Source organism: Ursus americanus, chromosome 29, assembly GCF_024610735.1.
Source record: "Ursus americanus isolate L20-20 chromosome 29, mUrsAme1.1.p, whole genome shotgun sequence".
NCBI lineage: Eukaryota > Metazoa > Chordata > Mammalia > Carnivora > Ursidae > Ursus > Ursus americanus.
The window spans coordinates 24,280,485-24,307,692 of record NC_142155.1 but is presented as its reverse complement, the minus strand read 5'-3'; the positions used below and the strand labels follow the sequence as shown (position 1 = coordinate 24,307,692).

The following is a 27,208-nucleotide window of genomic DNA, read 5'->3' as shown; positions in this document are numbered from 1 at the left end:
GTAGGTGCTCATCAAATTCTTGTAGAAATATTTCTGCATTTAGGAACTTAGCCTTTTTTATAAATTGATGTTATGCTTTTCTTACTAGAGACCCTGAGATATGGCGCTTGGCCTGCTTGAAAGTTTGGGGCAGAAGCTGTATTAAACTTGTTCCATACACATCCTGGAGAGAGATGTTTTTAGAAAGGCCCCGTGTTCGGTTTGATGGTAAGTTGAACTCTTTAGAACTCAGGAGAAATAGTGGCCTGCAATGCTGATTTTGAGAAGTTCACAGTTTTCATTTTCTGTAACAGACCTAAATACTCTGATCATACTTAAAGGAAACCACAATAAAAATAAAGCTGGAAACATGTTAGCGGATTGTAACTGTAAAATTTTTATTGATGTTCCTACTTAAAAAAAAAACAAACCCTAAACTTTCTTTTTTATAGGAGTGTATATCAGTAAAACGACATATATTCGTCAAGGGGAACAGTCTCTTGATGGTTTCTATAGAGCCTGGCACCAAGTGGAATATTACAGGTACAACTGTAGTAAACTGAGTGAGTGAAAAATTCTCTCTCTCCAAGTATTAGTTTAGTAGTTACCGGGCAGCTGTTCGTGGCCTTCGCATTTATCCACAAAATGACCCTCAGTTTTTTTATCCAGTTTTGTAACAGCAACTGCACTCAACCAAGAGGTTAATTCAAATTACTGAATTCCTCCTAGCCTCTAAATCTAAGAATCCCTTTACATTTTCGAGGTCTTCCTTGTCTTTTGCTTTTGGTGGGACTCATGTGCCTTTTCAGTTAGCTCGTGCTCTGTCGTTCAGCCTTACTGTCCACCAGATGGTCGTGGCCTTGAGAAGTAAGTAGACATGTGAACTACTGTGTATGATCAGTAGATCTCACTTGTGACCTTAATTAGTGCTTTGGGAAAACACCACACACAGCTTTAATGGAGGTATATTTATTTTTATTCAGGAGTAAAACCGAAGGTTCGACAGCTCCCTCTAAGAAAGATAACAGATCGTCTTCACTTCTTTTTCGCTGGCCTCACAGGTTGCCAGTCATGTTTGTTTTAATGTTTTGCCAGTTTTTTGGCCCATGGTATTTCTGATTTGATTTCACAGCAATGAACAGGTTTAGGTGTCAGGAAGCAAGGACATGTTTTATACTTTGTGTGTGTGTGGTGTTTTTTGGTGTTCTTTTTCTTTTTACACAGGTACATAAGATTCTTCCCTGATGGCCATGTGATGGTGTTGACAACCCCTGAGGAGCCTCAGTCCATTGTTCCTCGTTTAAGAACCAGGAATACCAGGTAGTATCTTTTTATAGTTTTCTATCCAGTTCATATTTTATGTGGTTACTTACAGGTTAGTGTAATCCAGTGCTTCCCTAACTTCGTACCGGCTGATGAAAGCAGCACTCAGCAGGGGCCTGTGTGAAAAATATCAGTGCCTGCTCTCTCTGCCTGGGGAGGATGCTTTAGTGGGTCTTGGGAGCCTTAGCAAACTACGTTTACTCACGTCCTAGCGGATTCTTCTCGGGCAAGTTGAGTAGCCACTATTAGAACGCATTACTTCCTAGATTATGTAAATAGGTTATTTAAATACATATAACAACTGATTAACAGACTTGGACTTAAATTGTATTTTTTAATTTTTAGAACGGATGCAATTCTTTTGGGTCATTATCGCTTGTCACAAGATACAGACAATCAGACCAAAGTATTTGCTGTGATAACTAAGAAAAAAGAAGAGGTATGTGATTGGAATTAAAGGATCTCTGTTTATTTCGGTACCCTACTCATTCAGGCATTCTTGATTAGAAAGGATAAGAATATACTGTTTGATAGTGTATACTGTTACACAAAACGTGTGTTGACTTAAAGGATCTCTCTGAAGAGAGCTGGAGGGTTTTCTGAAATGTGGGTTTTATTTTTAATTGAATCAGCTTGTTTTTCTCTAAATTATTTCCTTTTCTGGTCCAGGTTTTTTACATTAGAAAATGTAAAGCCAAAATGTGCTATGAAATAACTAGTAAAACTATGCTTGAATATGTTTAGCTATTCTTGTTTTGAATCATAAGGCATTTCCTTCCTAAGTTAGCTCACATAGATAATTTTTTCTCAAGGATATTCTTACAGAGAATGTCAGTTTCTACTGGAAATAAGCTGAAGTAAGATAATGTCCTTCTTCCTGTTCTTAAAAAAGGAAAAAAAAATGGCAAGCAACTATTGTTGGATTATTACATTCCAGAGTACTTTTGACTCTAACACATTGAGGGCCTAATTTTTTTTCACAACTTTTCTGTATTTGAGTTTTTCAGTCCTGGTTTTAAAAATGTATACCCAAGGACTCAGTTGTGTTGTACTTGGAATAAATACTTGCCTAATGCTTTTATAATCAATACAGGTCTTAGAAGTTTTCCTTACATCCGATCCTCCTCTCTTCCCTGGCATCATGTGTCGGATGGTTAGGACAGGGTGTCACCGGAGTCCCTTCGCCTTGTGGCCACTGGTGGCGGGCTTCTCTGCCTGCCTCAGGTGGGCTCCAGGGATCTGGGGCAGCCGTCTGAGGGGCAGCGGTAGCTGCTATGGCTGTGGCCTTGGCCATGAGTTTCCTGAGGTCAGAACTGGAGAGTTGTGAGGCCCTGGTTGTGTAGGTCTTATAAAAGAGTTTAGGAACTCCTTCATTGAGTACCAGTTTTTTCTTCAGAGTACGGTACAGTGAAACCATGCATAGTGTTAACATTCTTGTATTGTTAGCAACAGTATTTGCAAAAGTGATTCTAATGAACCTTGTCCACATCTGTTCCTCGTTGACTCTTTTACTGTTAGCGTGAAAGGTAAGTTCTCCTCCATGCTGCTTCTGCATCTTTTACCAGTTTATCACTTTGCCTCTTTAAAAATTCCCATATTTTCAGTAGAAGGAAATACTAGGCTCACATGGAGAAGACAGAAGTTTTCATTTCCAGCTCTGCAACTGCTGTGTAATTTCGGTTAACCTGTTTGACCTCCTGGGGTCTTCATTCTTTCGGCCGTTAAATAGCAATGTACAATCATATTTAACACTTGGGATGATTGTGTTTGATTAACTGAGCTGACGATGGAGAGAAAACCTTATTTTTAGAGTGCTTAACATTTTTCAGGGCATTCATCCACCTTCTCATTTGATACCCAAGACCCCTCTGCTCTGTGCAGAGATCACGTTACTATTAGTATCATTCTTGCATAATAGATTCCTGTAATATTTATATATATCAGTGAGGGGAGGTTTCATGCTAGTTCACACACTCTCTCTTTTACAGAAACCACTTGACTACAAATACAGGTATTTCCGTCGTGTCCCCGTACAAGAAGCAGATCAGAGTTTTCACGTGGGGCTCCAGCTGTGTTCCAGTGGCCACCAGAGATTCAACAAACTCATCTGGATACATCACTCTTGTCACGTTACTTACAAGTAGGTGAATGTAAAATAGATACCAAAGCTGCAGAATAAACGTGTACTTCATGTCAGACTTAGGAAACTCTGATTTTAAAGCCTTTAGAGTTGACGTTACATCATAAAACTCCATTATGTTCCATGACGTTACATCACAGAGTATCGCAGGCCGCTGTAGACCCCTCCAGAGTTTGCCGTGCTCTCTGCGGAGAGTTGTCAGTGTGATGGTGGTGCCACGGAGAGGTCCGTGGCCAGTGACTGTCTTTTCTGTAATAGGATTCTGTCAGGCACGCAAGCGAGTGGACCAGGAGATGCTCCCTGGTGCCCGTGGGAGTGGGAATGGGAATGGGTGCCACCACCTTGGAAGCAGAATGGTACTCAGTCACCTCTAAGCTGTCTGTGCATTACCTACTCATTGACTTACTCAAGGCACTTTTAAAACCTCAAATCTTTTTTCTTTTCTTCTCCTGTGTTTCACTTTTACTTTTTTTTTTTTTTTTTTACTTTATTTCCGGTTGGTTTATCCTCCAGGATTATACACCAATTTTAATAAAATTGTAGCAAGGAGTTACAGTAAGTCTTCTAAAATGATGTCGTGTATTCAAAGCCAAATCTGTTAGATGGTTCCTATTTAAAGCTTTTTGTGTTAGGATTTACCTGCAAGGAGTAATTCAGGAACAGAAGAATATGTGTGAGAAAGGAACAGTACAGAAGAGAAAGGAGCAGTGAAACATCAATTTGTGTGGGTGGTGAGGTTTGCTGTTGTTATGTTTGAAAGAATACTGGTGTGTGGTTGACAGCTCTGGGTTCCAAAATGGAATCCAGAATTCTGAGAGCAAATTTTGGGGTCACCCTCTATTAACCTACTTCACAACCTTGACCACAGGGCTGCAAACTTTTGCGGCCTGTTTCTATGCTTTCCCCACTCGTATGGAAGGTCCTGAGAACTGAGAAAGCATTTTTCTTTCTTTTCATTCTTACCTAGCAGTCCTGTATCTCCTTTTTGCTTCTCTCAGTAAATTGTGCGGTGGAATGTTCTTTTTTCTTCTTATAGAAAGAAACCAAACCCAGAGTAGTACCAAATAAATAGAAAGCATCATGTTTTAGGAGAAAAAAGGACATTATCATAGGTGTCATTTGTAACCGCTAATGCTCACATTGAGTTCCTTACTGTATGTATAAAGTCGCTTGAGTTTTCTGCCTTTATTTATCCCTTCGGGGGACAAAAATAAAAGGCTGTAGTAATATTACTTATCATCTGCTTCCTCTCCCTCCCCACTGGGATGATGCTATTGCTCATGCAAATATTAAGTCACTAGATTCTGTTCTAGGATTATAATTCTTCCTAAATTACATTTTAACAAGATCCTTAAAATGTCTGTAGCCTTTTACTTAGAATTTCTAAGGAAGCTGTTCAAAGGCTGTAATCAATATTACATTGTTTTTGTTAAAGATTTTATTTGAGAGAGACAGGGAAAGAGAGCACAAGCAGAGGCAGGGAGAGGGACAAGCAGAATCACCTCTGAGCAGTGAGCCTGACTGCTCACTGGGGCTCAATCCTGGGACCCCAAGATCATGACCTGAGCCAAAGGCAGATGCTTATCACATTATTTTTAATTACCAAACAATGAAAACCATGTAAATCTCCAAAAGAAAGGGAATTACTGAGGCACCTGGGTGGCTCAGTTGGTTAAGTGTCTGCCTTCAGCTCAGGTCATGATCCCACTGTCCTGGGATCGAGGAGTCCCACGTAAGGCTCTCTGCTCACTGGGGAGTCTGCTTCTCCCTTTCCCTCTGCCCCTCCTCCTGCTTGTGCTCTCTCGCTCTCAAATAAATAAAATCTTAAAAAAAAGGGGGGGGATTATTAAGGAAATTGTGGTATAGGCAGACTGAAATATTAAGCGGGCACTAAAAATGGCTTCTGAAGAGTATGTAATGTGAGGAAATGCATATGTCAGAATGGTAAATGAAAAGCAGGATTGCTAATAGTATGATCTTAATAGAAAAGCTCAATAGGTTGAGGTGCTTGGAAGAAGGTTTGGTTGACGCTTGAACAACACAAGTTGAGCTGCACGCATCCACTTAGAATGTGGATTTTCTTTTTATAAATACGGTACTGTAAATGAATTTTTTTGTAATTTTCTTAATAACTTTGTTTCTCCTCTAGCTTTATTGTAAGAATACAGTACATAATACATGTAGTATTATGTAACATACAAAATACATGTTAATTGATTTTGTAACTGGTAAGACTCCCAGTCAACAGGTTACTAGTAGTTATGTTTCTGGGGACTCATAAGTTAGATGTGGATTTTTGTGTGGGAGTTTGGCACCTCTAACCCCTATGTTGTTCAAGGGTCAACTGTACTTCAGATTGTTATATTAGGTGTGGAATGACGAGTGATTTTTTTCTTTGTACTTTTCTAAATTTTTCAAATTTTTTACAGTGTGCCTGTTACATAACAAAAATTTTACCAAGTAAAATTTAAAGATCTCGTTGGCTTTATTAAACGATCGTGAATGGGGAGCTTTGAGTTGTTTTACAAAATGGAAAGTTTTATAGAAGGAGAGCAGGGGCAGGAAGGTTATTAGCAAAAGAAAAGGATTGTTTCGAGCAAGGACCCTTTCTCTTAGAAGGAAAACCAGAGTCTTATGCGAACTCCTCATTTTCCTTTGGGGAGCGGAGAGGGCCCATGAGGCAGACTCCTGGGTGCCCATCAATAAATTTCTGACCAGTTAAGACTGTGTTTCTGGGGGAGGTTGAAACTGCAATTCAGTTAAATTATGTATTAAGTCCTGACTTGGGAACTCATTCTGAGTGATGCCATTTTGGGCCTGTGGTTTTGTTAATAGTTCCCCCTTTTGATCAGACTCTCAGCTTAGAGATGTGGTCAAAATTTAAGGCATTAGCACCAACTCTCAATTACCCTTTTGTAGTTCTCACAGCTTTTGTTGACACTTTGTGTGGTCCCCATAGGTCAGGATGCTTTCCCTTAGTCTGTGATATTTACAGGTCACAGCTTCAGATTCATGTTCCAGTCTTAGGAGATAATTTGCCCGGTGATGAGTGGCTGTGAACATACATTTAAAGCTTTCGAGAGAATATAATGCACCAGAGAGATTACTATTACTGTGGGTTATTATTTTTCTTACTATTATTCTTAACTATATTACTCTAATTAGGATAATTTCCAATAGTTGGAGTGTACTTAGAGCCATGGTCCCCAAGACCCAACCAAACCAAAGAAAGACCCTGATGAAGGAGTCCTTTTTTTTAAGCGCAGTGCCTTGTTCAGTGATCTTACATAATTTTTAACTTCCCCATAGGTGTGAATCCAGGCACAGGAGGTGGTATTGGCCACATGCAGATGCCCACCCCCTTGCTCAGCTAAAAGATAATCAAGGACAGCTTTGGCTAGAGCGTCCAAGGATCCTTGTGCTGCTGCTTTGCTTTAGCAGATTTTGCAGTAATTTTGAGAATTGATCAGAGCCTCATTTCTATGTAACCCTAACCAAGGAAATTGGGACCTATAAAAGGAGTGCATCTGAATCATGAATGTCTCTCTTTTAATTCAGCAGTGTAAATTTAGGAGATTAGACCAATGAGATCTTTTATTTTGCCTGTGAAAAGTTAGAGGCACAGAGTTTCTCCTAGCCTGAAATGAAAGATTGTTTTAAATTCCAGAGGTTATACCCCTCCCACCCCCACCCCCTTAGCGGTGGCCTGGGAGATACAGGTGAGGGTGTTATCTTTCCAGGCCAATGCCAGAGTGAAGGAAAGGAAGAGAGGAGAAAGGGGTTTACGTTTAGTTCGCGTATGCGGTCTCCATCCGTCATCTGGGGTGGAAGCAGACTACCCCGATGTCAGCTACTTCTCTTGCTCGTCACTTTGACGGGGAGGTCTCCCGCATCTGTACAGGACCAGGTGTGGGGTGGAGCCTTCTCTGCGTGATGTGTACCCAAGGCTTAATCCTTTTCAGTTCCGCAGCAGGGTCAGTGGGCAGGAGCGCCTGGGAAGGTCCTTTTCCAGTGCGGCTGGAGGGTGGTTTTCCTCTGGCGACGTTATTTATACAGTCACCAAACTCTATACTGTGATCAACAGGTTCCTTCGAATTGGGATCCAGGAAGATTTCTTGAATCTGTGGATGACAGGCTGGAGCATAAGACATTAGAGACTGACAGTAGCTGGTCATATGAGCATGCGACAAGGGATCAGCAGAACACTATGTACTGACAGAATTCCAAGAAGTCTGTGAGGTTTCGTTGAGGCTCATGTGATTTGTCTGGTGAAATGGCTGCCTTGGTCACTGCGGATAGTGGAAAGTATACCCCAAGTGGGAAACACATTTTTCAAGTTTTGGGGGGTTTTTTTTGGTTAGTTTTTCCTGTGAGGGCATCAGTCTTTACAATAGGGGAAATCTCGACCCATCTAGAAAACACACATACAAGAACAAGAAACGATTGATCACCCATACTAAGTGGCAGTTGAATAAAGTCCACCTGCAAGTGTTCAAAGGGCCCAGAAGCAGAGGTTGGAGGCCTCTGGGAACAAGAATAGGTTTGGGGTGGTGGGGGACATGGTGAGTGGTAGTGACCAAACAGATCAGACAGGGCTGGTAGACTGTTCTTGTAATTGTATAGAAGTCGGTCAATGTCCGTTTATGATTTGAGTCTTTGTCAATGTGCTGTGGTAGATGAAGGAATGCAAAAATTAAAATTTGGGATTTGCTAGGGAGCCAGGAAGAACAGGCCATCTTGGGTTTCCGGAAGTGTGTGTTTAATTTGCAGTCAGTGCTCACTCATTTCAGTGTCTTCAGTTTAGAAGCAGGCTGTTGCCGTGTTACAAGGACATCAGGAGGGCAAGTCTGGTGACCAGGGGCCGTGTATGTGCACACAGAGTGGACTTTAGCCATATGTGCCACAGAGGAGGCTTAGTACGCACTTATAGCGAAATAAGCCTCATTAGCTTAACAGGTCCTTTGGAAGTTTGTCAAAAAATTTTAAAAAGGTTTTAAAGCACTTGCCTAATAAGTGCTAATAACAGATTGTTATGAAACTGCAGTCTTATCAAAAGCAGACCAAAGTCCAAGAAAACTGTGGTTTTTTAACAGAAACCAAATTCTAATTTTGCACCATCTTACTTTGAAATTAAAACTCGTTTTTTAAAAATATGTTAACCTGCTTGACCACACATTAAAATTCCTTTCCAAAGATTTGTTTCCACAAACCTTTTACAACCTCTTTCCTACATCCCGATTTTCTTTTCTTTTCTTTTCCCTTTAAACAACCAGCTTCATTTGAGGACAAACTTATTTTCTTTTTCCTCAATAAAAAATATCTCTATCTCATACCTTATTTAATAAAAAACACATCCTGCTTTCCTGGTATATAAAGATATTAGAAACCTTAATTTCTAGTGAAAACTAAGAAGTGAGCAATTTTGAACTGTTAGACTAGCATTTTTTAAATTTGCATATTTATGAATATATTTTAAAATTTCTAGAAGCATGTGCTGTTTTACATTTTTCAGTGTAGCATTAGCATGTTTAAATCTTTTAGTTTCTCTGTAATAGGAAGCCAAAAGTAGACAAATCTGTTTACTAATTAATGTTTTAGTACTTTATCTTATTTGGAAATGATCTAGATATTTGATGAAAATTCATCATTTAATCTAACTCAGTAAAACTTCAAGGTTTTAGGCTATCAAAAAAAAAAAAAAACTTGGGAAAACTAGACAAATATTGCTGAAAAGCTCATTTATAAACTTTTGTCTTGCTTAATTTGTCCTGAATTATGTTTAGGTTACCTACAAATACTTTAGACAAAGTCAGCCATTATCCTAAGCTATTATGTTTTGTGTGGACGCATCTTAGAAGAGAAAACGTGAATTTATAGGGCTAGTAAACTCAGGTAGAATAAGTTTTATATTTAATGTTGATAACTAAAAACATGTCTGTTTTAATTAAACCATCAACCGTAATCTAGCTTTAACATCGAATATTTTCCTGGATCACGTGCACTTAAACTTCTGGGTTTGTCTCTGACGTTATGAGTTTTAGAATGCTCATCCTTACAGGCACTTGCCTTCAAACCCACTGAACAGAGTTCTTTTACAAGTTCATTTTAGCGATACCATCCAAAGGTAGAGAGCACCACATAACTGAAACACACACGTATAGACACGTGTGAACAGAAGGACCGAGAGACCTTATAGCTGGTTTTGAAAATCCTGCCGTAAAATAAGACAGGATTTATCAAAGTCAAATGTGAGTTTTTCTGGTAGATGGAATACCTTGAGGTTACCCAGCTAAAGTGGGTAAAGCTTTTCTTTATATACATCTTTGGAGAAGACGGTTAAGTTTTGTATTTGTCCTTGGTAAGTCAAGTTCGAAATGACTTTGCCCATTTTGTTTTTTCTTGATAAGAATCATCTCCTTAAGTTTGCGTTTTAAAGAGATGGACCGAGGAAGTCCTGGAGAAGACCAGGTAGAACATTGAACGTTTAGATTTAAAAAGCACAGGGAACAATGCAAGCTCCTTCGAGAAGAAATTTGGTTTCCTAAGGCCAATAATGTACAAGCTGTCTGAGCTAAACGGACATTTTGGGACAGGTAAAGGAATAGGGGAACTCTCAGTTGCCTAGAGGGCTGCGTTTCTGGTTTATAAAGATGTGTAACGTAAGGACCATTGTCGTCAATACAGTCCAGTTCTTTGGATCGGAACTTACATGGCATCAGACGTTGCTCCAACTGTAGTGTCCTCCGTTCGATTTTTCCCCCTCCGGGTACATCGTTCTGACTTCTAGTTTTGGCAGTATTGAGTAGCTTCCGTTGGGTAAAAGGTGGATCACCAAGGACGGTACGGAGGATACCAACTTCCCGAGATCTAGAATCACTCATAGTGATGGCCAAAAGAAAAAGCCAACAACCTGCATGTCCCAAGCAAGCAGAAAGCCAAGGCCAGTTATGCAAAACCGGACAAGCAGGAAGGCAGTAGCTGTCCCTGGGAGAGAAGGGGTCAGTAACCAGTGGGTCTGGATTTAGACGGGAAAGATAGTGTGATTTTGTTTTCTGCTTGACTGGGCAGGCAGAGATTTGGAAGAGCAGATTCTGGTAAGAATTTTCACCGTTTGCTACCTTCTGGCAGTTTTTCCAGGATCCCCTCAGCATGATCTGGTATCTGCCAGTCTTCCCTTGACTGTCTAAGGGATAGTGTAGCAGTTTATCAGAAAATCCCTCTGCTTCATCAACTCTGGGAGGGGCTCATGGGAGGGCCCTGCTTAGAAGGTGGATAACAGGGTGTCTGTTAAGGCCATTAACTTGCCAGAATTTTGTTGATGTTCGTGTAGTCTTTTCAGAGGGGGAAAGAAAATTCAGATGAGTACCCAGTCTTACAGTCTTGTTTTAGGTACCTTTTTTAAATTTTTCATTAATTTTGCAATAAAATCTTTCAGTGAAACTGTTTTGGAATTTTGAAACCTTCCAGAGCCTTCTGCATGCACAATGAAATGGGTGTCCCGTTCTGTTTGATTTGGGAACCTGTGCTTTCAGGCCTACTTCTTAAATGATCTTATCTAATTGGAACGTTCCCTATAATGGCCACTGTATTTCTAGGTCGTGATTCCTCTGAGGGCTGGCAGCGGGTTGGTAGGACCCTAGTCACAGAGTTAACCCACATCAGCCTTCTTTTGGGGCACCCAGCCTGATGGTTACCAAGCCGAGTTCTTCAGGACACAAAACAAGCTTAGGAAGATTCTGTCGTTCTTGCTAGCTATCTAAAACTTGGGGGACTGTAGTTCCTAGACATGAAACAAGCAGGTGCGCCAGAAGGTGGCATGCTTGACCCTTTGAAATTTAGGCATCCTGTTTGCTCAGCTTGACCCATCCCCACCAATTCTTGCGGGTTTTTGGCCTCCAAGATCCCCACTAGCGGTAGGCTTTACACAAAACCAGATGACAGACCCGTGCACCTCAGTGTTTTGGCCATAGGAGGGCCCTGTGCGCACGGCCACCAGTTCCTGCAGGACGTGGCTTTTCCGCCAGGGAATTGTGGTCTGTAAGGCTGGAGGCTGGGCTCTCGCAGACCCTTCTGCCAGCTCACTTGGGCTCTGGACAAGCATGCCAGCTCGACTGGGCTCCAGGCATAACCGTCTGCCAGCTCAAGCTGTCCTGCCCTGTAAAGGAATGCCATTTAGATGGCGAGCTTGAATGTCAATGACGACAAAAACTCATAACTGAGAGGAACTTACTCACCGCCCTCAAAATGGTGAGAAAGAACTCAGAAGGTTCACAGGTACCATGCCTATGTTCTCATCGTCCCCAGATGCTGCCACAGGTTCACTTTGGATCCCGTTGCTGCCACTGAATCTGTTTTTTGGGAAGTTTTTTTTTTTTTTTTCTTTTTACTATGTTCGGTTAGCCACTGTATAGTACATCATTAGTTTTTGATGTAGTGTTCAGTGATTCGTTAGTTACATAAAACACTCAGTGCTCATCACAACACGTGCTCTCCTTAATACCCATCATCCTGTTACCCTATCCCCCCACCCCCCCTCTGAAATCCTCAGTTTGTTTCCCATGCTCCATAGTCTCTCATGGCTCATCTCCCTCTCTGATTTCTCCCCTTCAGATTTCCTTCCCTTCCCCTATGGTCCTCCGTGCTATTGCTTATGTCCCACATATGAGTGATATGATAATTGTCTTTCTCTGCTTGACTTACTTCACTTAGTGTAATCCTCTCCAGTTCCATCCGTGTCAGTGCAAATGGTGGGTATTCATCCTTTCTGATGGCGGATAATATTCCGTTGTATATATGGACCACATCTTCTTTATCTCTTCATCTGATGAATGGCATCTCAGCACCTTCCACAGTTTGGCTATTCTGAATCTGTTAAACAACAAAAATTCAACCAAGTAAATTTTAATTGTCTAATTGGCTTTATTAAACAAATCCTGAATTGGGCGGCATCCCGTCTAACAGCTAGAGGGAAGCTCGGAGGAGTTGCACAAATTGGAAGGTTACTGTAGAAGGAAGGAGGGGCAAGAAGGACTCTGCCAGGCGGTGCTGCCTCCCCTTAGAGGGAAGGGCCGGGAGTCGCACCGTGCGGGCTACCTCCTCTTCCTCTGGGGGTGGAGACGGCCCGTGTGGCAGACTCATGGGCACCCATCAGAAAATTCCTGACGGATTTGAAACTGCATTTAGATTATGTATTAGGCCCTGGTTTGGGAACTCGGTCTAAGTGACACCATTTTGGGCCTGTGGTTTTCTCTTATCATGCCTCTATCATTTAGAATTTACTGAGATGAATTAAAAAAGACTTAAAGCGTAAAATAAACCCTCCCCTATAAATATGTAAGGATTTTACATGAGTTGAAATTTCCTTGTAACTGGTAATTTTGTGCTTTCTTTCCAGATCAACTGGTGAGACTGCAGTTACTGCTTTTGAGATTGACAAGATGTACACCCCCCTGTTCTTCGCCAGAGTGAGAAGCTACACTGCTGTCTCGGAGAGGCCTCTGTAGGGCCTCACGTCCAGTCCTCTGTCACTGTTGCATGAATAAAAGCATATAGAGCAAAAGAGCACCTAAGTTATAAATGTACATATATATATATATGGAATTGGAACTTATTTTACATTGTTAGAGTTCTTTTAAGAAGAGTATAAATTGATTATTTTTTTTATTTAAAGGGATAGTTGATACTTGGGGTATTTTGTTTTGAAATTAAGAAGTTGGGATTACAAGTTGTTTAAGCACATTTATGTTGTGAAAAACCTTCAAATGAGCTTTAAATCATGTCCTTTTTCAAGAGGATTTCTGAGCAGATTTCTGTCACACAAGTCTCCTTCCGCCTGGTCATCCCGATATTTAATTGCTTTGGGGGAGGGCTCCACGGGATCAGCATTTCTTTCACGCATGACACAGTGTCTTTGCACTAAAGGCTCAAAATGTGAAAACTTGTTCTGAATTTGTTTGAAACTGTTTGACCAATAAAAATAATAAACATTTCTTTCAAGAAAGTATCTTTGGATGGCCTTTTTTAAATGTCAGAATAATAAACAGCCCTAGGGTAGCCAGCGAAGGCTTAGGAGCCTGCCTCCTTCCACCCGTGGTCTCCGCAGCCACAGACTATAGTAATCTCCACACTCCAGCCTAGAGCCCTTCCACACACTTCCCTGGGCATCTTTGTTCCTAAAAGAACACAGCAGATGATCACGTCAGCCCAGGCCCAAGTCTATCCAGAATTAAAATGGGGAGAGTGCCAGCCACCAAGTGTGCTCTGTTGCCTCCCTAGTGACGATGCCACTGCTGTGTGGTCGAGCTGAAGATGCGCGCACCTGCAGAAAGCATCTGTGGCCACAGTCGCTCTCAAGTTCATGTTGACATTAAAAGATGCTTCCTAAATTCCTGCAGTTCGATGCAGGACAGGCCTTTTAAAAAGCAAATGCAGGTTATGTTAAAGGTGAAAATTACCAAACACCCAGAGTGTGTATGAGGAGATGACTACTTAGGTTGGCTTTTTATAGTAATCTGAGAAATGTTTCCCTCAAGTTAGAAAAGGGAGAAGAGCAGAATGCCCAAGATAAGGCAGTTCTTCATGACGTGACCGGTAGTTCTGATATGCAAGTTAAAAGGACATCCGATTAGGACCTCGTCAAATATAGCTAGGAAAGTGTATTCTTAAGGAGAGCGGGAGTCGAAGATTCTCTGTTGTTTGTCCACCACGCCTGGATTAGTCAAGACCTGCTGCAGCCAGCCAGTGGATACCAAGTTCAAAGCTTTCCTCGCACCCACTAAAGCAACTCTTACGTATTTAGCTTGAAGCTGAAAATAGTATTTTTAGAATTACATTTTCTGTTCATTCAGATTTTTTTATTTTTAAATATTTATTTTAGAAAGGGGGTGCAGAGGGAGAGAGCAAGTCTCAGGCAGACTCAGACCTGAGTACAGAGCCCAATGTGGGGCTCGATCTCATGACCTTGATCATGGCCTGAGCCGAAGCCAAGAGTCAGACACTTAATTGACTGCACCACACATGTGCCTGCCCCAGCACGCTCAGATTAATACAAAGCAATATACATTTATTGTAAGATTAGACTGTACATAGAATAAAAAAACACCTAAAGGTACGCCCAAAGATAACTAACCAGAAGGAATGTTTGCTGCCCATTCTTTTTCTCCTATTTTCTGCAAATCCTGCCACAGAAGCCTTTTAACTTCAGGAATGTCCTTCCTTGGCTCTGTTTGGACATTACAGAAACCAATAAATACTATGGGAAGCTGAAAGAGTAGAAGGTACAGTCACTCCTAAAAAAATTAAACATATTCCAGAAATTACATTTTCCCTCCTGCTTGAACCGCTCAGACGGCCTCAAGGGGATCTGGCCTAAGCACTAACTGTGGAGTCGGCTCCTCTTCCTGTTGCATTTCCTCCGCTGCCCCCTTCTCACACAGTGGAGGGCAAGGCAGGAGGGCTTGGGGCTCTTGGGGGCTCTCCCCGAGACCAGACAGTGGGTACTGGTAGGAACCAGCCCTGACACCACCTACTCTGCCAGCACCCTGTGTGCTACCCCCAAGTCCCCTGCACACCTGCACCATCTAGCCCTCTTGCCTCCGCAGGTGTCCCCTGCCGAGAGCAGCTCCTGCCCACCATACCCTGTAAGCAGCTCTGGCAGGGACTGTCACCACTCCACTGAGAGAACTCAGTATGCCAGTGCACCCCCAGTTCCAGAGGCAGAGCCTGTTAGCTGGCTGTGCAGGGAAAAAGCACCGCTGCTTGGTGCACCCATAGCTGTGACAGATTGATTTAGTCTGACTGCCAGCCCTGCCATCAGCGAAAGCCTCTATGGACCACAGGGAGAAAGTCTTGCCCACAGCTACAGCAGAAAGGCTGATTTAGACACCTGACTGCTGATCCCATCCACCTACAAGCCCCAAACTGGTATGAGGCCCCTCAACAGCGCAGGGACCAAACTCCGTGCCGTGTGTCTGCAGCAAAGTGGGTCACTGCTGCTGACTAGGGGAAGACAAACACAGCTCAGCCACACAGCAGAGCACATGCAGACTCCACGGGGACACTCCTAGAGCATCTGATTCTGGAGCCCAGAGGGCACTGTACGCCAGGACACCACAGGACCAAGGCCACTACTTTGAAGACCAGGGGACACAGTTGACCTCCCTAATCCATAGAAACAAACACAGAGACTAGGACAAAATGAGGACACAGAGGAATATGTCCCAATTGTAAGAGTAGAAAAATCATAGCAAAAGAGCTGAATGAAACAGAGAAGCACTATGCCTGATAAAAAAATCCAAAGTAATGGGGGCACCTGGGTGGCTCAGTCATTTAAGCATCGGCCTTCAGCTCAGGTCATGATCTCCAGGTTCTGGAATCGAGCCCCGCATTGGGCTTCCTGCTCAACAGGGAGTCTGCACCTTCTGCCCCTCCCCACCGCTCATTCTCTCTTTCACTCTCAAATAAAATCTAAAAAAAACAAAAACCAAAAAACTCAAAGTAGTGGTCATAAAGATACTCACTTGACTTGAGAAAAGAGTGGATAGGGGTGCCTGAGTGGCTCAGTTGATTAAGCGTCTGACTCTTGATCTCAGCTCAGGTCTTGATCTCAGGGTCATGAGTTGGGCTCCATGCCAGGCCTGGAGCCTACTTAAAAAAGAAAGAGTAGATAAACTCACCAAGCACTTAAAGAGATAGGAAATATAAAAAAGAACAGAGATGAAAAATTCAATAACTGAAATAAAAATTATACTAGCATGAAAGGGCAGCAGATTAGGGGACGCAGAACAGATCAGTGATCCAGAAGAGAGTAAGGAAAGCAATCAAGCTGAACAGAAAAAAAATTAAAAATAAAAAACGAGAATAGGTTATGAGAACTCACCAACATCATCAATCCTAATAACATTTGCATTATAGGGATCCCAGAAGGAGAAGAAAGAGAGAAGGGGGTAGAAAATTTCTTTGAAGAGGGGTGCCTGGGTGGCTCAGTCTGCTAAGCGTCTGCCTTCAGCTCAGGTCATGATCTCAGGGTCCTGGGATCGAGTCCCGCATCAGGCTCCCTGCTCAGTGGAGAACCTGCTTCTCCCTCTTTCTCTGCCCCTCCCCACTGCTTGTGCCTGCTTTCTCTCTCTCAAAAAAAAAAAAAAAAAAAAATCTTTAGAAAATGTACTCAAAGAAATAATAGCTGAAAACCTCCCTAAATATGGAGAAGGAAACAGACATCCAGGTGCAGGAAGCACAGACAGCCCCTTGCAAGACGAACCCAGGAGGTACACACCAAGAAACATAGTAATTTAAATGGCAAAAAGTAATAATAGGGAGAGAATTTCAAAAGCAGCAAGGAAAAAAAAAAGTTATATACAAGAGAAACCCCATAAAGCTATCAGCTGTTTTGTTTTTGTTTTTGTTTTAGCAGAAACTTATGTCATGCCAATCCCTTCTGGCCTACAATGTGCTGAAAGGAAAAAAACCTATAACCAAGAGTACTCTGTCCAGCAGGTCATCACTCAGAATAGGAGAGATAAAGAACTTCCCAGACAAACAGAAGTTAAAAGAATACATCATCGCTAAAACATCCTGATAAGAAACACTAAAGGGAATTCTTTGACTGGAAAGAAAAGGCCATAACTAGGAGAAAATTATGAAAGGAAAACATTTCACTGGTTAAAAACAAGCATATAGTAAAGGTCACAGATAAATCACGTATAAAGCCAATATGAAGGTTAAAACAAAAAGTAGTAAAATCTATTATTTCTACAAAATTCACTCAAGGAATACACAAAATAAAAATGTAAAATATGATATCATACACATAAAAAGTGGAGGGGGGAATAAAAATTTAGTACTTCTAGAATGTGTGTGAACTTAAGAGACCAACTTTTATAAGTTGCTGCTATACACATAAGACGTTATATATGAATGAAATGAAAAACCACAAATCAAATCATAATGGATACACACACACAAAAAGAGAAAGGAATGCAAGCATAACACTAAAGAAAGCCATCAAACTACAAGGAAAAAGTAAGAGAAGAAAGGCACAGAGAATACCTACAGAACAACACAATGACAGAAATGGCAATAAGTACACATTTATCAATAATTACATGTAAAAGGACTAAATGCTCCAATCAAAAGACATAGGGTGACTGAGTGGACTTAAAACAACAACAAAAAACAAAAACCAAACAAGACTCATCTATATGTTGCCTACAAGAGATTCACTTCAGACCTAAAGACACATATAGACCAAATGAAAGCATGGAAAGAGATATAGCATGCAAACGGAAGTGGATGGGGACAGGAGTCAATGTAGCAATACTTGGATCAGACAAAATTACTTTGAAACAATAACTGCAACAAGAAACAAAGAACGTCATTATTACATAATGATAAAGAGATCAGTCCAACAAGAAAATATAACAATTGTAAATATCTATGCACCCAACACTGGAGCACCTAAGTACATAAAAGAAATGTTAACAGACATAAAGAGAGAAACTGACATAATACAATAATAGTAGAGGACTTTAACATTCTACTTACTTCAATGGATAGATCATCCAGGCAGAAAATCAATAAGGAAACAGGGTCTTTGAATGACATATTAGACCAGAAGGCCTTAACAGAGAGATATATATACAGAACACTCCATCTAAAACCAATAGAATACACATTCTTTTCAAGTGCACGTGAAACATTCTCCAGAATAGGTCACGTGCTGGGCCACAAAACATAAATTTAAGAAGATTAAAATCTTATGCATCTTTTCAGACAGCATAAAGAATCACAAGAAAAAAACAAGCACAAATACTTGGAGGCTAAACAACGTGCTGCTAAACAGCCAACGGGCAATGAAGAAATCAAAGAGGAAATTTAAAAATAGCTGGTGATAAAGGAAAATGAAAACACAAGAGCCCAAAATCTTTGGGACACAGTGAAAGCAGTTCTAAGAGGAAAATTTATACTGATACAGGCCTACCTCAAGAAACAAGAAAAATCTCAATCTAACCTCACACCTAAAGGAACAAGAAAAAGGAGAACAAACAAAACCCAAGGTTAGTAGAAGAAAGAAATAATAAAGATCAGAGAAGAAACACATGAAATAGAGACAAGGAAATAAACCACAAAACCAAAAGAAAGGATCATGAAACCAAGAGCCAGCTCTTTGAGAAGATGAACAAAATTGATAAACCTTAAGCCAAATTAATCAAAAAGAAAAGGGGAAAGGACACAAATAAAATCAGAAATGAAAGAGGGGAGGTAACAACTGACACCACAGAAATACAAAGAATTAAGAGACTACTCTAAAAATTATATGCTAACAAATCGGACAACGTAGAAGAAATGGATAAATTCCTACAAACATACAATCTTCCAAAACTGAATCAGGAAGAAACAGAAAATCTGAACAGACTGGTTACTAGTAATGAGATTGGATTGGTTATCAAAAACTCCCAACAACAACAACAACAAATATAGGAGCAAATGGATCCACACATGAATTCTACTAAACATTTAAAGGAGAGTTAACATATATCCTCCTCAAACTACTACTACTACTACTACTACTACTACTACTACTACTACTCACACACACACACACACACACACACACACACACACACACACACGTAGAAGGAAGGAAAGCTTCCAAATACATTCTATGAAGTCAGCATTACTCTGATACCAAAGCCAAAGACACTAAAAAAAAAAAAAAAAAAAAAGGAAGAAAGAAAACTACAAACCAATATCCCTAATGAACATAGATGCAAAAATCCTTAGCAAAATATTAGCAAACCACATTCAACAATATATTAAAAAGATATCTTTCACCATGATCAAGTGGAATTTATTCTGGGGATGCAAAGATGGTTCAATATTCTCAAATAAAACAGACATGATACAACACATCAACAAAACCAAGGATTAAATCTATGATCATCTCAATAGATGCAGAAAAAGCAGTTGACAAAATTCAACTTCTGTTCATCATAAAAACTCTCAACAAAGTGGGCTTAGAGGGAACACACCTCAATATAATAAAGGCCACATATAGCACACTCACAGCTATCATACTCAATGGTGAAACTGAGAGCTTTTCCTCTAAGACCATGAACAAGACAAGGATAGTCACTCTCACTACTTTTATCCAACATAGCACTGAAAGTCCTAGCCACGGTAATCAGACAAGAAAAAGAAATAAGAGGCATTCAAACTGTCAAGGAAGAAGTGTAACTGTCACTATTTGCAGATGACACGATATTATACACAGAAAACGTAGACTCCACTACAAAACTATCAGAATAAATGAATTCAGTGAACTTGCAGGATACAAAATTAATACACAGAAATTGGTTGTGTTTTCATAAACTAATGAAGTAGCAGAAGTAGAAGTTATGAAAACAATTTCATTTACAATTGTACCCAAAAGAATAAAATATCTAGGAATAAACTAAACCAAGGAGGTAAAAGATCTGTACTCTGAAAACCATAAAGCCCTGATGAAAGAAACTGAAGGTGACACAAACAAATGGAAAGATATCCCATGCTAATGGATTCGAAGAATTGTCAAAATGTCCATACCACCCAAAGCAATCTACAGATTCAATGCAACCCCAATCAATATACCAACAGCATTTTTCACGGAACCAAAGTAATAGTCCTAAAATTCATATGGAACCACAAAAGACCCCAAATAGCCAAAGGGACCTTGAGAAAGAAGAACAAAGCTGAAAGTTTCACAACTCCAGATTTCAAGACCTACTACAGAGCTGTAGTGATCAAAACAATATTGTACCAGCACAAAAGCAGACACATAGACCAGCGGAACAGAAAAGACAGCCCAGAAAGAAACCCATGCTTTCACGGTCAGCGAATCTACGAGAAAGGAGGGAAGAATATACAATGGGGAAGAGACAGTCTTTTCAATAAACGGTGCTGGGAAAACTGGACAGCTCCATGCAGAGGAATGCACCTGACCACTTTCTCACAGCACACACAAAAAGAAACTCAAATGTATTAAAGACCTCAGTGTGAGACATGAAACCATAAAAATCCTAGAAGAAAACAGGCAGTGATTTCTTGGATATCAGCCTTAGCAACATTTTTCTGGATAGGTCTCCTTAGGCAAGGGGACCAAAAGCAAAAATAAACTCTTGAAACTACATCAAACTAAAAAGCTTTTGCATAGCAAAGGAATCCATCGACAAAACAAAAAGGCAACCCACTGAGTGGGAGAAGAGATATGCAAATGGTGTATCCGAGAAGAGGTTCCTACCCAAAATATATAAAGAACTTCTACAACTCAACACCAAAAAAAAGCAAATAACCCAATTAGACAATGGGCAGAGGACCTGAATAGACATTTTTGCAAAGAAGACATAGAGAGGGCCGACAGCCGTACGAAGAGATGCTCAACATTACTCATCATCAAGGAAACGCAAATCAAAACTACTGTGAGGTATGACCTCACACCTGTCAGAATGACTAGAATCAAAAAGACGAGAAACAACAAGTGCTGATGAGGATGTAGAGAAAAAGGAATCCTTGTGCACCATTGGTGGGAATGTAAATTGGTGCAGCCGCTGTGGAACACAACATGAAGGTTTCTCAAAAAATTAAAAATAGAAATACCATATGATCCCATGATTTCACCCCTGGGCATTTACCCAAAGAAAACAAAAACAGTAATTAGAAAAGATTTATGGGGGCGCCTGGGTGGCACAGCGCTTAAGCTTCTGCCTTCGACTCAGGGCGTGATCCCAGCGTTCTGGGATAGAGCCCCACATCAAGCTCCTCCGCTATGAGCCTGCTTCTTCCTCTCCCACTCCCCCTGCTTGTGTTCCCTCTCTCGCTGGCTGTCTCTATCTCTGTGGAATAAATAAATAAAATCTTTAAAAAAAAGAAAAGAAAAGAAAAGATTTATGCACCTCTTGGTTAACTGCAGCATTATTTTCGATAGCCAAGATATGGAAGCAGCCTGTGTCTGTCGATAGATGCATGGATAGGGAAGAAATGATATGTACCTATGATGGAATATTACTCAGCCACAAAAAAGAATGGGTCTTGTCATTTGCCACATGGATAAACATGGGGTATTATGCTAAGCGAAATAAATCAGAGAAAGAAAAATACCAGGTGATTTCACTCATATTTAGAATCTAAGAAACAAAACAAATGAACAACAAAATCCCAAGCCAGCCAACCAACCAAGAGACTCTTAAATACAGACAACAGGGCACCTGAAGGGCTCCGTTGGTTAAGGGTCTGCCTTCGGCTCAGGTCATGATCCTCGGGTCCTGGGATCGAGTCCCGCATCAGGCTCCTTGCTCAATGGGAGCCTGCTTCTCCCTCTGCTGCTCCCCCTGCTTCTGTTTTCTCTCACTCTCTCCCGCTGTCAAATGAATAAATAAAATGTTTGAAAAAAAAATACAGCGAACAAACTGATGATTGCCAGTGGGGAGGTGGAGGGGGGTGGGTGGGAAAATACATGAAGGGGGTTAAAAGGTATAAACTTACAGTTATAAATAACTCACGGAGATGAAAAGTACAGCATAGGGAACATAGTAATATTGTAATAACATCATATGGTGACAGATGGTGACTACACTTACCACGGTGAGCACTGAATTAGGTATAGAACTGTTGAATCAGTGTGTTGTACTCCTGAAACTAACATCATTGTACATTAATTATATTTCAATAAAAAACTGGAATTATATTGTATATAATGCTTTGTAGGTTTGTTTTCTTTACATAATTATACCACATATATCATTTCAATATATATTCTATTTTTTTTTCACTAGGCTCCATGCCCAGCGTGGAGCCCAATGTGTGGCTTGAACTCATGACCCTGAGATCAGGACTTGAGCTGAGATCAAGAAAGTCGGACACTTAACTGATTGAGCCACCCAGGTGCCCCTCAATATATATCCTTACTGGCTATATAGTCCAATTTTAATCACCTCTTTAGACATTTCTGTTTTCTAACTTCGTGCTGGTATAGATGTCTCTGGAATGAACATTCCTGTGGTTAAATCTTAACACGCATCGTTAATCACTTCCTTAGGATGTTTCCAAGAAGTAGAATCAAAGGGTGAATGTTTTTAAATATCTTAACCATATCTTGTTAAATAACACATGCAGTATAAAAACATCTGGAAAACAGATGAGCACAAAGAAAAAAATACCAATTACCTGTAGTCAGTCACCTCACCCAACAAAATCCACTATTTGCCTTTTGATGTTAATTGTTCTGGCCTCTGATCCGTACGTGAGATTTTTTCACTCCCACAGTGCAATGCCGGTTCTGTCTCCATCAACTGATGGTCTCATGCTCTGAATCTTACAACCTAGCCAGTCATTTCCCCAGTAGTGGACGCTGTTGGCAACGGCTCTAGGTAACTGGACCATGATGCCAATAAATACATGAACGAGGGCTCTCTGGGGCTTCTGTGGCTACAAAGTCTAATTGGGATCAGAAGCAAAACCTGGGATTGGCCTTAATCTCACACTGGCCATCCGTCAGTCAGTGTGACCGGCTGTGATGGCCACCTACATCCAAAAAGGGATTTCCATCTCCGGTTATACATGGTGACTGAAACCTTCACATTTGTCTCCACTCTTTTCTGAAACCCTGCTAAAATGGCAGTAAATTAACTGCAGATCCTCAAAGACAAGGAGAACAGCAGAGGCACCATCAATGGACAAGAGAAGGTAGTATTTGGGAAGTAGAAAGCAGAGGGACAAGTGACACAGTGGTTTTGAGCCGGGGTTCTGGGTACAAGTGCTAGATCCATGACTTCGTGACCCTGAGCAAGTCACTTAAACTCTCCACGTCCCAACAAAAAATTGGAGGAAATAATAGTACCTACCCACAGAGTAGAGAGGAAGAAAGGGCACATTCCTTGTTAATCACTTAGGACAATGCCTGATGGAGTTGGTGCTTAATCAGTAACAGCCACTGTATGTACTCTCGTTACTGCTGCTGTTCCGGAGAGACTTGAGACCTCAGCGGGAAGCAGGGGAAGCTAAAGAGCAAATCCACTCAACTGAACTCCACTGGAGGCAAAACACCGCACTGCAACAGTGAGACCTCCTGCAACAGTGGCAGGAGGGACTCCCAGTTGAACCCTCCAGAACTGGAATTGCCAGTCTGATACCCATCGGTCTGATACCATCAGGCAGGAACGTGGAGACTTCCTCTCTGGGCAAACAGCCTCTCCAAATAAAGACCTCTAGATACTGACAGTGAGATACCTGAACAAAATAGGCTCATCCCTCATTGCTCAGTCAACACCCCTCTCCCCCACTCCTGCCCCCACAGAGGTTCCAGTCAGCATTTAGTGTCTCTTCTTGAATATCAATGGGCAAGCCAGAAAGACCAGACATGGGAAGGGAAGTCTCTAACACAAAACATAGAGAAGCAAACTTACTAAACAAAGAAAAGGAACACAGAGGAAACAGGAAAGGACAGGTAGTGGGAGAAAAATTTAAGAACAAACCAACATTATACATCTCCAGAGAGATGAAAGAAGAAATACAACCAGGGAAACAAGAACAAGAGACTACAAAAAGAAAGAAACCACTGGAAGATAGATCTTTGGGATATTATAACTACAAGAATTTTTTTTTTTTAATTCAGAGGAAACCTAGAACGTCAGAGCTGGAATTTATCTTAGAAATCATTTATTGACCAACCACCCCAGTGTGGAGGTGAGGAAATGAGGATCTGGAAAGGTGAACTGGTTTGCCTAAGATAGTAAGATTAGAACCCACACAAATTACGGGAGGGAATTCAAACAGAGGGCTTGGCAGTACGAAGTGCTCAATCAATTTGAGTCTTAATAATGTTAAGAGTTTATTATTTGTGGGGGCGCCTGGGTGGCACAGCGGTTAAGCGTCTGCCTTCGGCTCAGGGCGTGATCCCGGCGTTGTGGGATCGAGCCCCACATCAGGCTCTTCCGCTATGAGCCTGCTTCTTCCTCTCCCACTCCCCCTGCTTGTGTTCCCTCTCTCGCTGGCTGTCTCTGTTGAATAAATAAATAAAATCTTTAAAAAAAAAGTTTATTATTTGTGAATGACATCTCAATAAAGCTGTTTAAAAATTTTAAGATCTTAAATGTGGCAAGTATGGAGCAAAAAGCTTTGGTTTATAGGGATTGTTGTGTTTACGTTCACAATTCATAACTATTATTGTCCTCACTTTATAAGTTAAAGCAATGCTGGCATTAAGAGAGCTTATTTAAACTTGCTCAAGCTTACCCCAGTTACTGAGTAGTGGGGCTAGGGCGACTCCAGAGCACCTGTTCGTGTCCGAGCCAAGAGTCCCCCTCTAAAGTAGTCCCATCAAAACTCAAACATGCTAGAATTCCCACTGGCGTTGAACCCATGACTTAGACCAGCATTGCCTAATTCAAATATAACTTAAACTACATAAATAACTTCAAGTTTTCTAGAGCAATGCTAACAAAAAATAAGAGGTGAAATTAACTTCAATATAGACTTTAATTGAATGGATCCAAGATAGTATCATTTCAACACGTAACATAAAAACAGTATTGGGATTTTTTTACTCTCTTTTATTCTTCATTTCTGAAATCTGCAATATAATTTACATTTACCACATATCTCAGTTCAGATTAGCTGTATTTCAAATGCTGAAGAGCCCCAGGAGGCAGGTGGCTACAGTGACAGGCACATCCCACACCAGCGAGAGCAAGAGAGCGATGCGGGCTAAGCTCAACCCTGCCGACTTCTCAGTGGGCGTGACCGGCTGCAAGGATCACTGAGCCCATCATGGGCCTAATGAATTCCCTCTTAACCTCAGGCTCAGCACCTCTGTAATACATTCCCCGACGCCACCAGAATGTACCCCTGGTCTGTGTTTCCTAAATACCCCATATTACCTCTCTCCTAGCAGTTACTGATGTGGGGCCGTGGAGCGCAATGGTTAAGAAAGAATTCTTGAGACGCTTGACGGTGCAAGAAGGTGCTTTTATTATAGCACAGGCGTGGGACCCCCGTGGGCAGTGAGTTGCACTTCCGATAGCGAGGAGCAACTGATTACATGCGCCCCCCCAACTTAAAGGTATACAGATAACGTAAGTCTCTAAAGGGATTTCCACATCTTAAAGACGACTTCTAGGATCCTGGAGATCTGGCTATTATTGTCAGGAGGAGGTTGCTTTTAGTCTCCAGCAAAACATTAACATTAAGGCAGCCAGGAGTTCCTGGAGGAATGCCATGCTCTGCAGGTCTCAAGTATTTATCAGTGGGCTGAAAATTGTAAGGTAATTTGCTTTTAGCTGCATTTCTCTTGCCTTTGTTCTCCTTCTCATTCTCCCCCCTGAACAGTTTTGACCCTTCAATCTTTAAGGTTGCTGAGGTTGCAAGGTTTTATCTTCTGTAACTTCTTCCTGCTGAATAGGGGCGTAGAGATGTCCCTACCTAGGAGCCAACATTGGTCGGTCGGGGAATTTATATGTAGGAGTTACCAAAGGCAGAAGCAGCCGAATCCAAGACGGACAACATGTGGGAATCTCCTGCGGCGGAAAGGGTCATCTGTGAGCTTGAAGTAATGGCAGTCAGAGAGTCTCGGCACCAGGCGGGGAGACACTGGAAGAAACAGCAAAAGAAGATTAATACTAGTAGAAAAAGAAGCCCAAGAAAAAGACCTTTGATCGCTGACAAAATCCTCCTCCAGTCCGGGAATTTAATCAATTGTTAAAGGAGAGGGAGGGATCATGGAAAGTGCCAACGTGAGTATTCATATTTTTTTAGCAATCCTGTTACAGTTTTGTGATGATCGGGAATATATACACAGCATTCCGTTTGAATAATGGGGCTGGTATCGCCTTGTGCAGCTGTTAAGTATCCAAGGCCATTTGATTTTGTAGAACTGCTTGGAGCATCTGTAAGTTCAGCATTAAGTAAGGAGATACTGGTGAGTCATTTAGTGCTTTTAGAGTACATTCAAGGGATTCCATATGCCAAACGACATCCTTCAGCCCCATCGAGGGAACAAAGGCGGACATTAAACGACCATACCAGTGAGATATTGATCACGTCCATCCTCGTTTTAAATTTGGAAGATTAGCCAGAGTAGTGATGGTTTTGATAATGCACCCATGAATCCAAGCAAAACCCAAGGTGCAACGACCTGTCCATCCCGGAGGAAGCCAGGGCCATAGGTTAGATCCATGTAACTATCGGGGGGCTGTTTGGAGCTAGCCATCTAATTCTGGGCTGCCTTGCCCAGCCAGTCAGTGAGCCAATCAGTAATCCGGAGTATCATGGTTTGCGAACATACTTCCAGCGATAGCCATCCCAAATGCCGTGTGCCGTTTGTCCGCGTATCATATGTATGGTTTCTTTGTTCTCAGCATAAAACTGCCTTTTTTGTTCTCAGCATAAAACTGTCCAGCAGTTGGTGTGAACCACAAATATTCATCCCAGATTTGGTATATACCATCCTGGGTATATTGAGAAGTAGGGTTTTGTAATCTAGGCACTCACTGACAGGCATTAATTCGTAGGCTTGTGAATTCAGTTAAAACCTTAATAGTTCGAGGGTATAAAACAGTCTGGCTACGATCTGGAAAGTTCCAAGTCCTACTGATCATGGGCCAAGAAGAAACATTTTTTTTTCTAGTGACAGAATTATCACGATATATGCAAGTGTTAGGATTATGCATCATATCTAAAATGTAAGTGTATAAGGAGTGCCAGTCAGTACCTTGTAAAGGAGAAACATACCAGGGTGAC

General features: G+C 41.3%; 1 protein-coding gene and 1 long non-coding RNA gene across 6 annotated transcripts in view; one reads left to right on the top strand and one right to left on the bottom strand.

Annotated features, from left to right (window-relative positions):
- FBXO9 (F-box protein 9) overlaps positions 1–13,442 on the top strand; it is a 41,739-nt gene extending 28,297 nt beyond the window's left edge. For all 4 annotated transcript variants that reach the window (XM_045802455.2, XM_045802465.2, XM_045802481.2 and 1 more), the window contains 6 exons: positions 89–207; positions 432–522; positions 1,204–1,299; positions 1,648–1,741; positions 3,291–3,442; positions 12,837–13,442. In XM_045802455.2, the coding sequence (XP_045658411.1) occupies positions 89–207; positions 432–522; positions 1,204–1,299; positions 1,648–1,741; positions 3,291–3,442; positions 12,837–12,945 (661 nt within the window). In that variant the 3' untranslated portion in view covers positions 12,946–13,442. The remainder of the gene's footprint in view (positions 1–88; positions 208–431; positions 523–1,203; positions 1,300–1,647; positions 1,742–3,290; positions 3,443–12,836) is intronic.
- Positions 5,076–27,208, bottom strand: part of LOC148107516 (uncharacterized) — a 30,878-nt gene continuing 8,745 nt past the window's right edge. The window contains exons 3-8 of one of the 2 annotated variants that reach the window (XR_015722265.1): positions 25,939–26,059; positions 21,682–21,833; positions 15,961–16,084; positions 12,143–12,310; positions 11,677–11,790; positions 5,076–11,597 (exon numbers count right to left, since the gene is read on the bottom strand). This is a non-coding gene — a long non-coding RNA (uncharacterized LOC148107516). Of the gene's footprint in view, positions 11,791–12,142; positions 12,311–15,960; positions 16,085–21,681; positions 21,834–25,938; positions 26,060–27,208 lie in introns of both variants that reach the window. The other variant, XR_015722264.1, reaches the window with a different exon arrangement.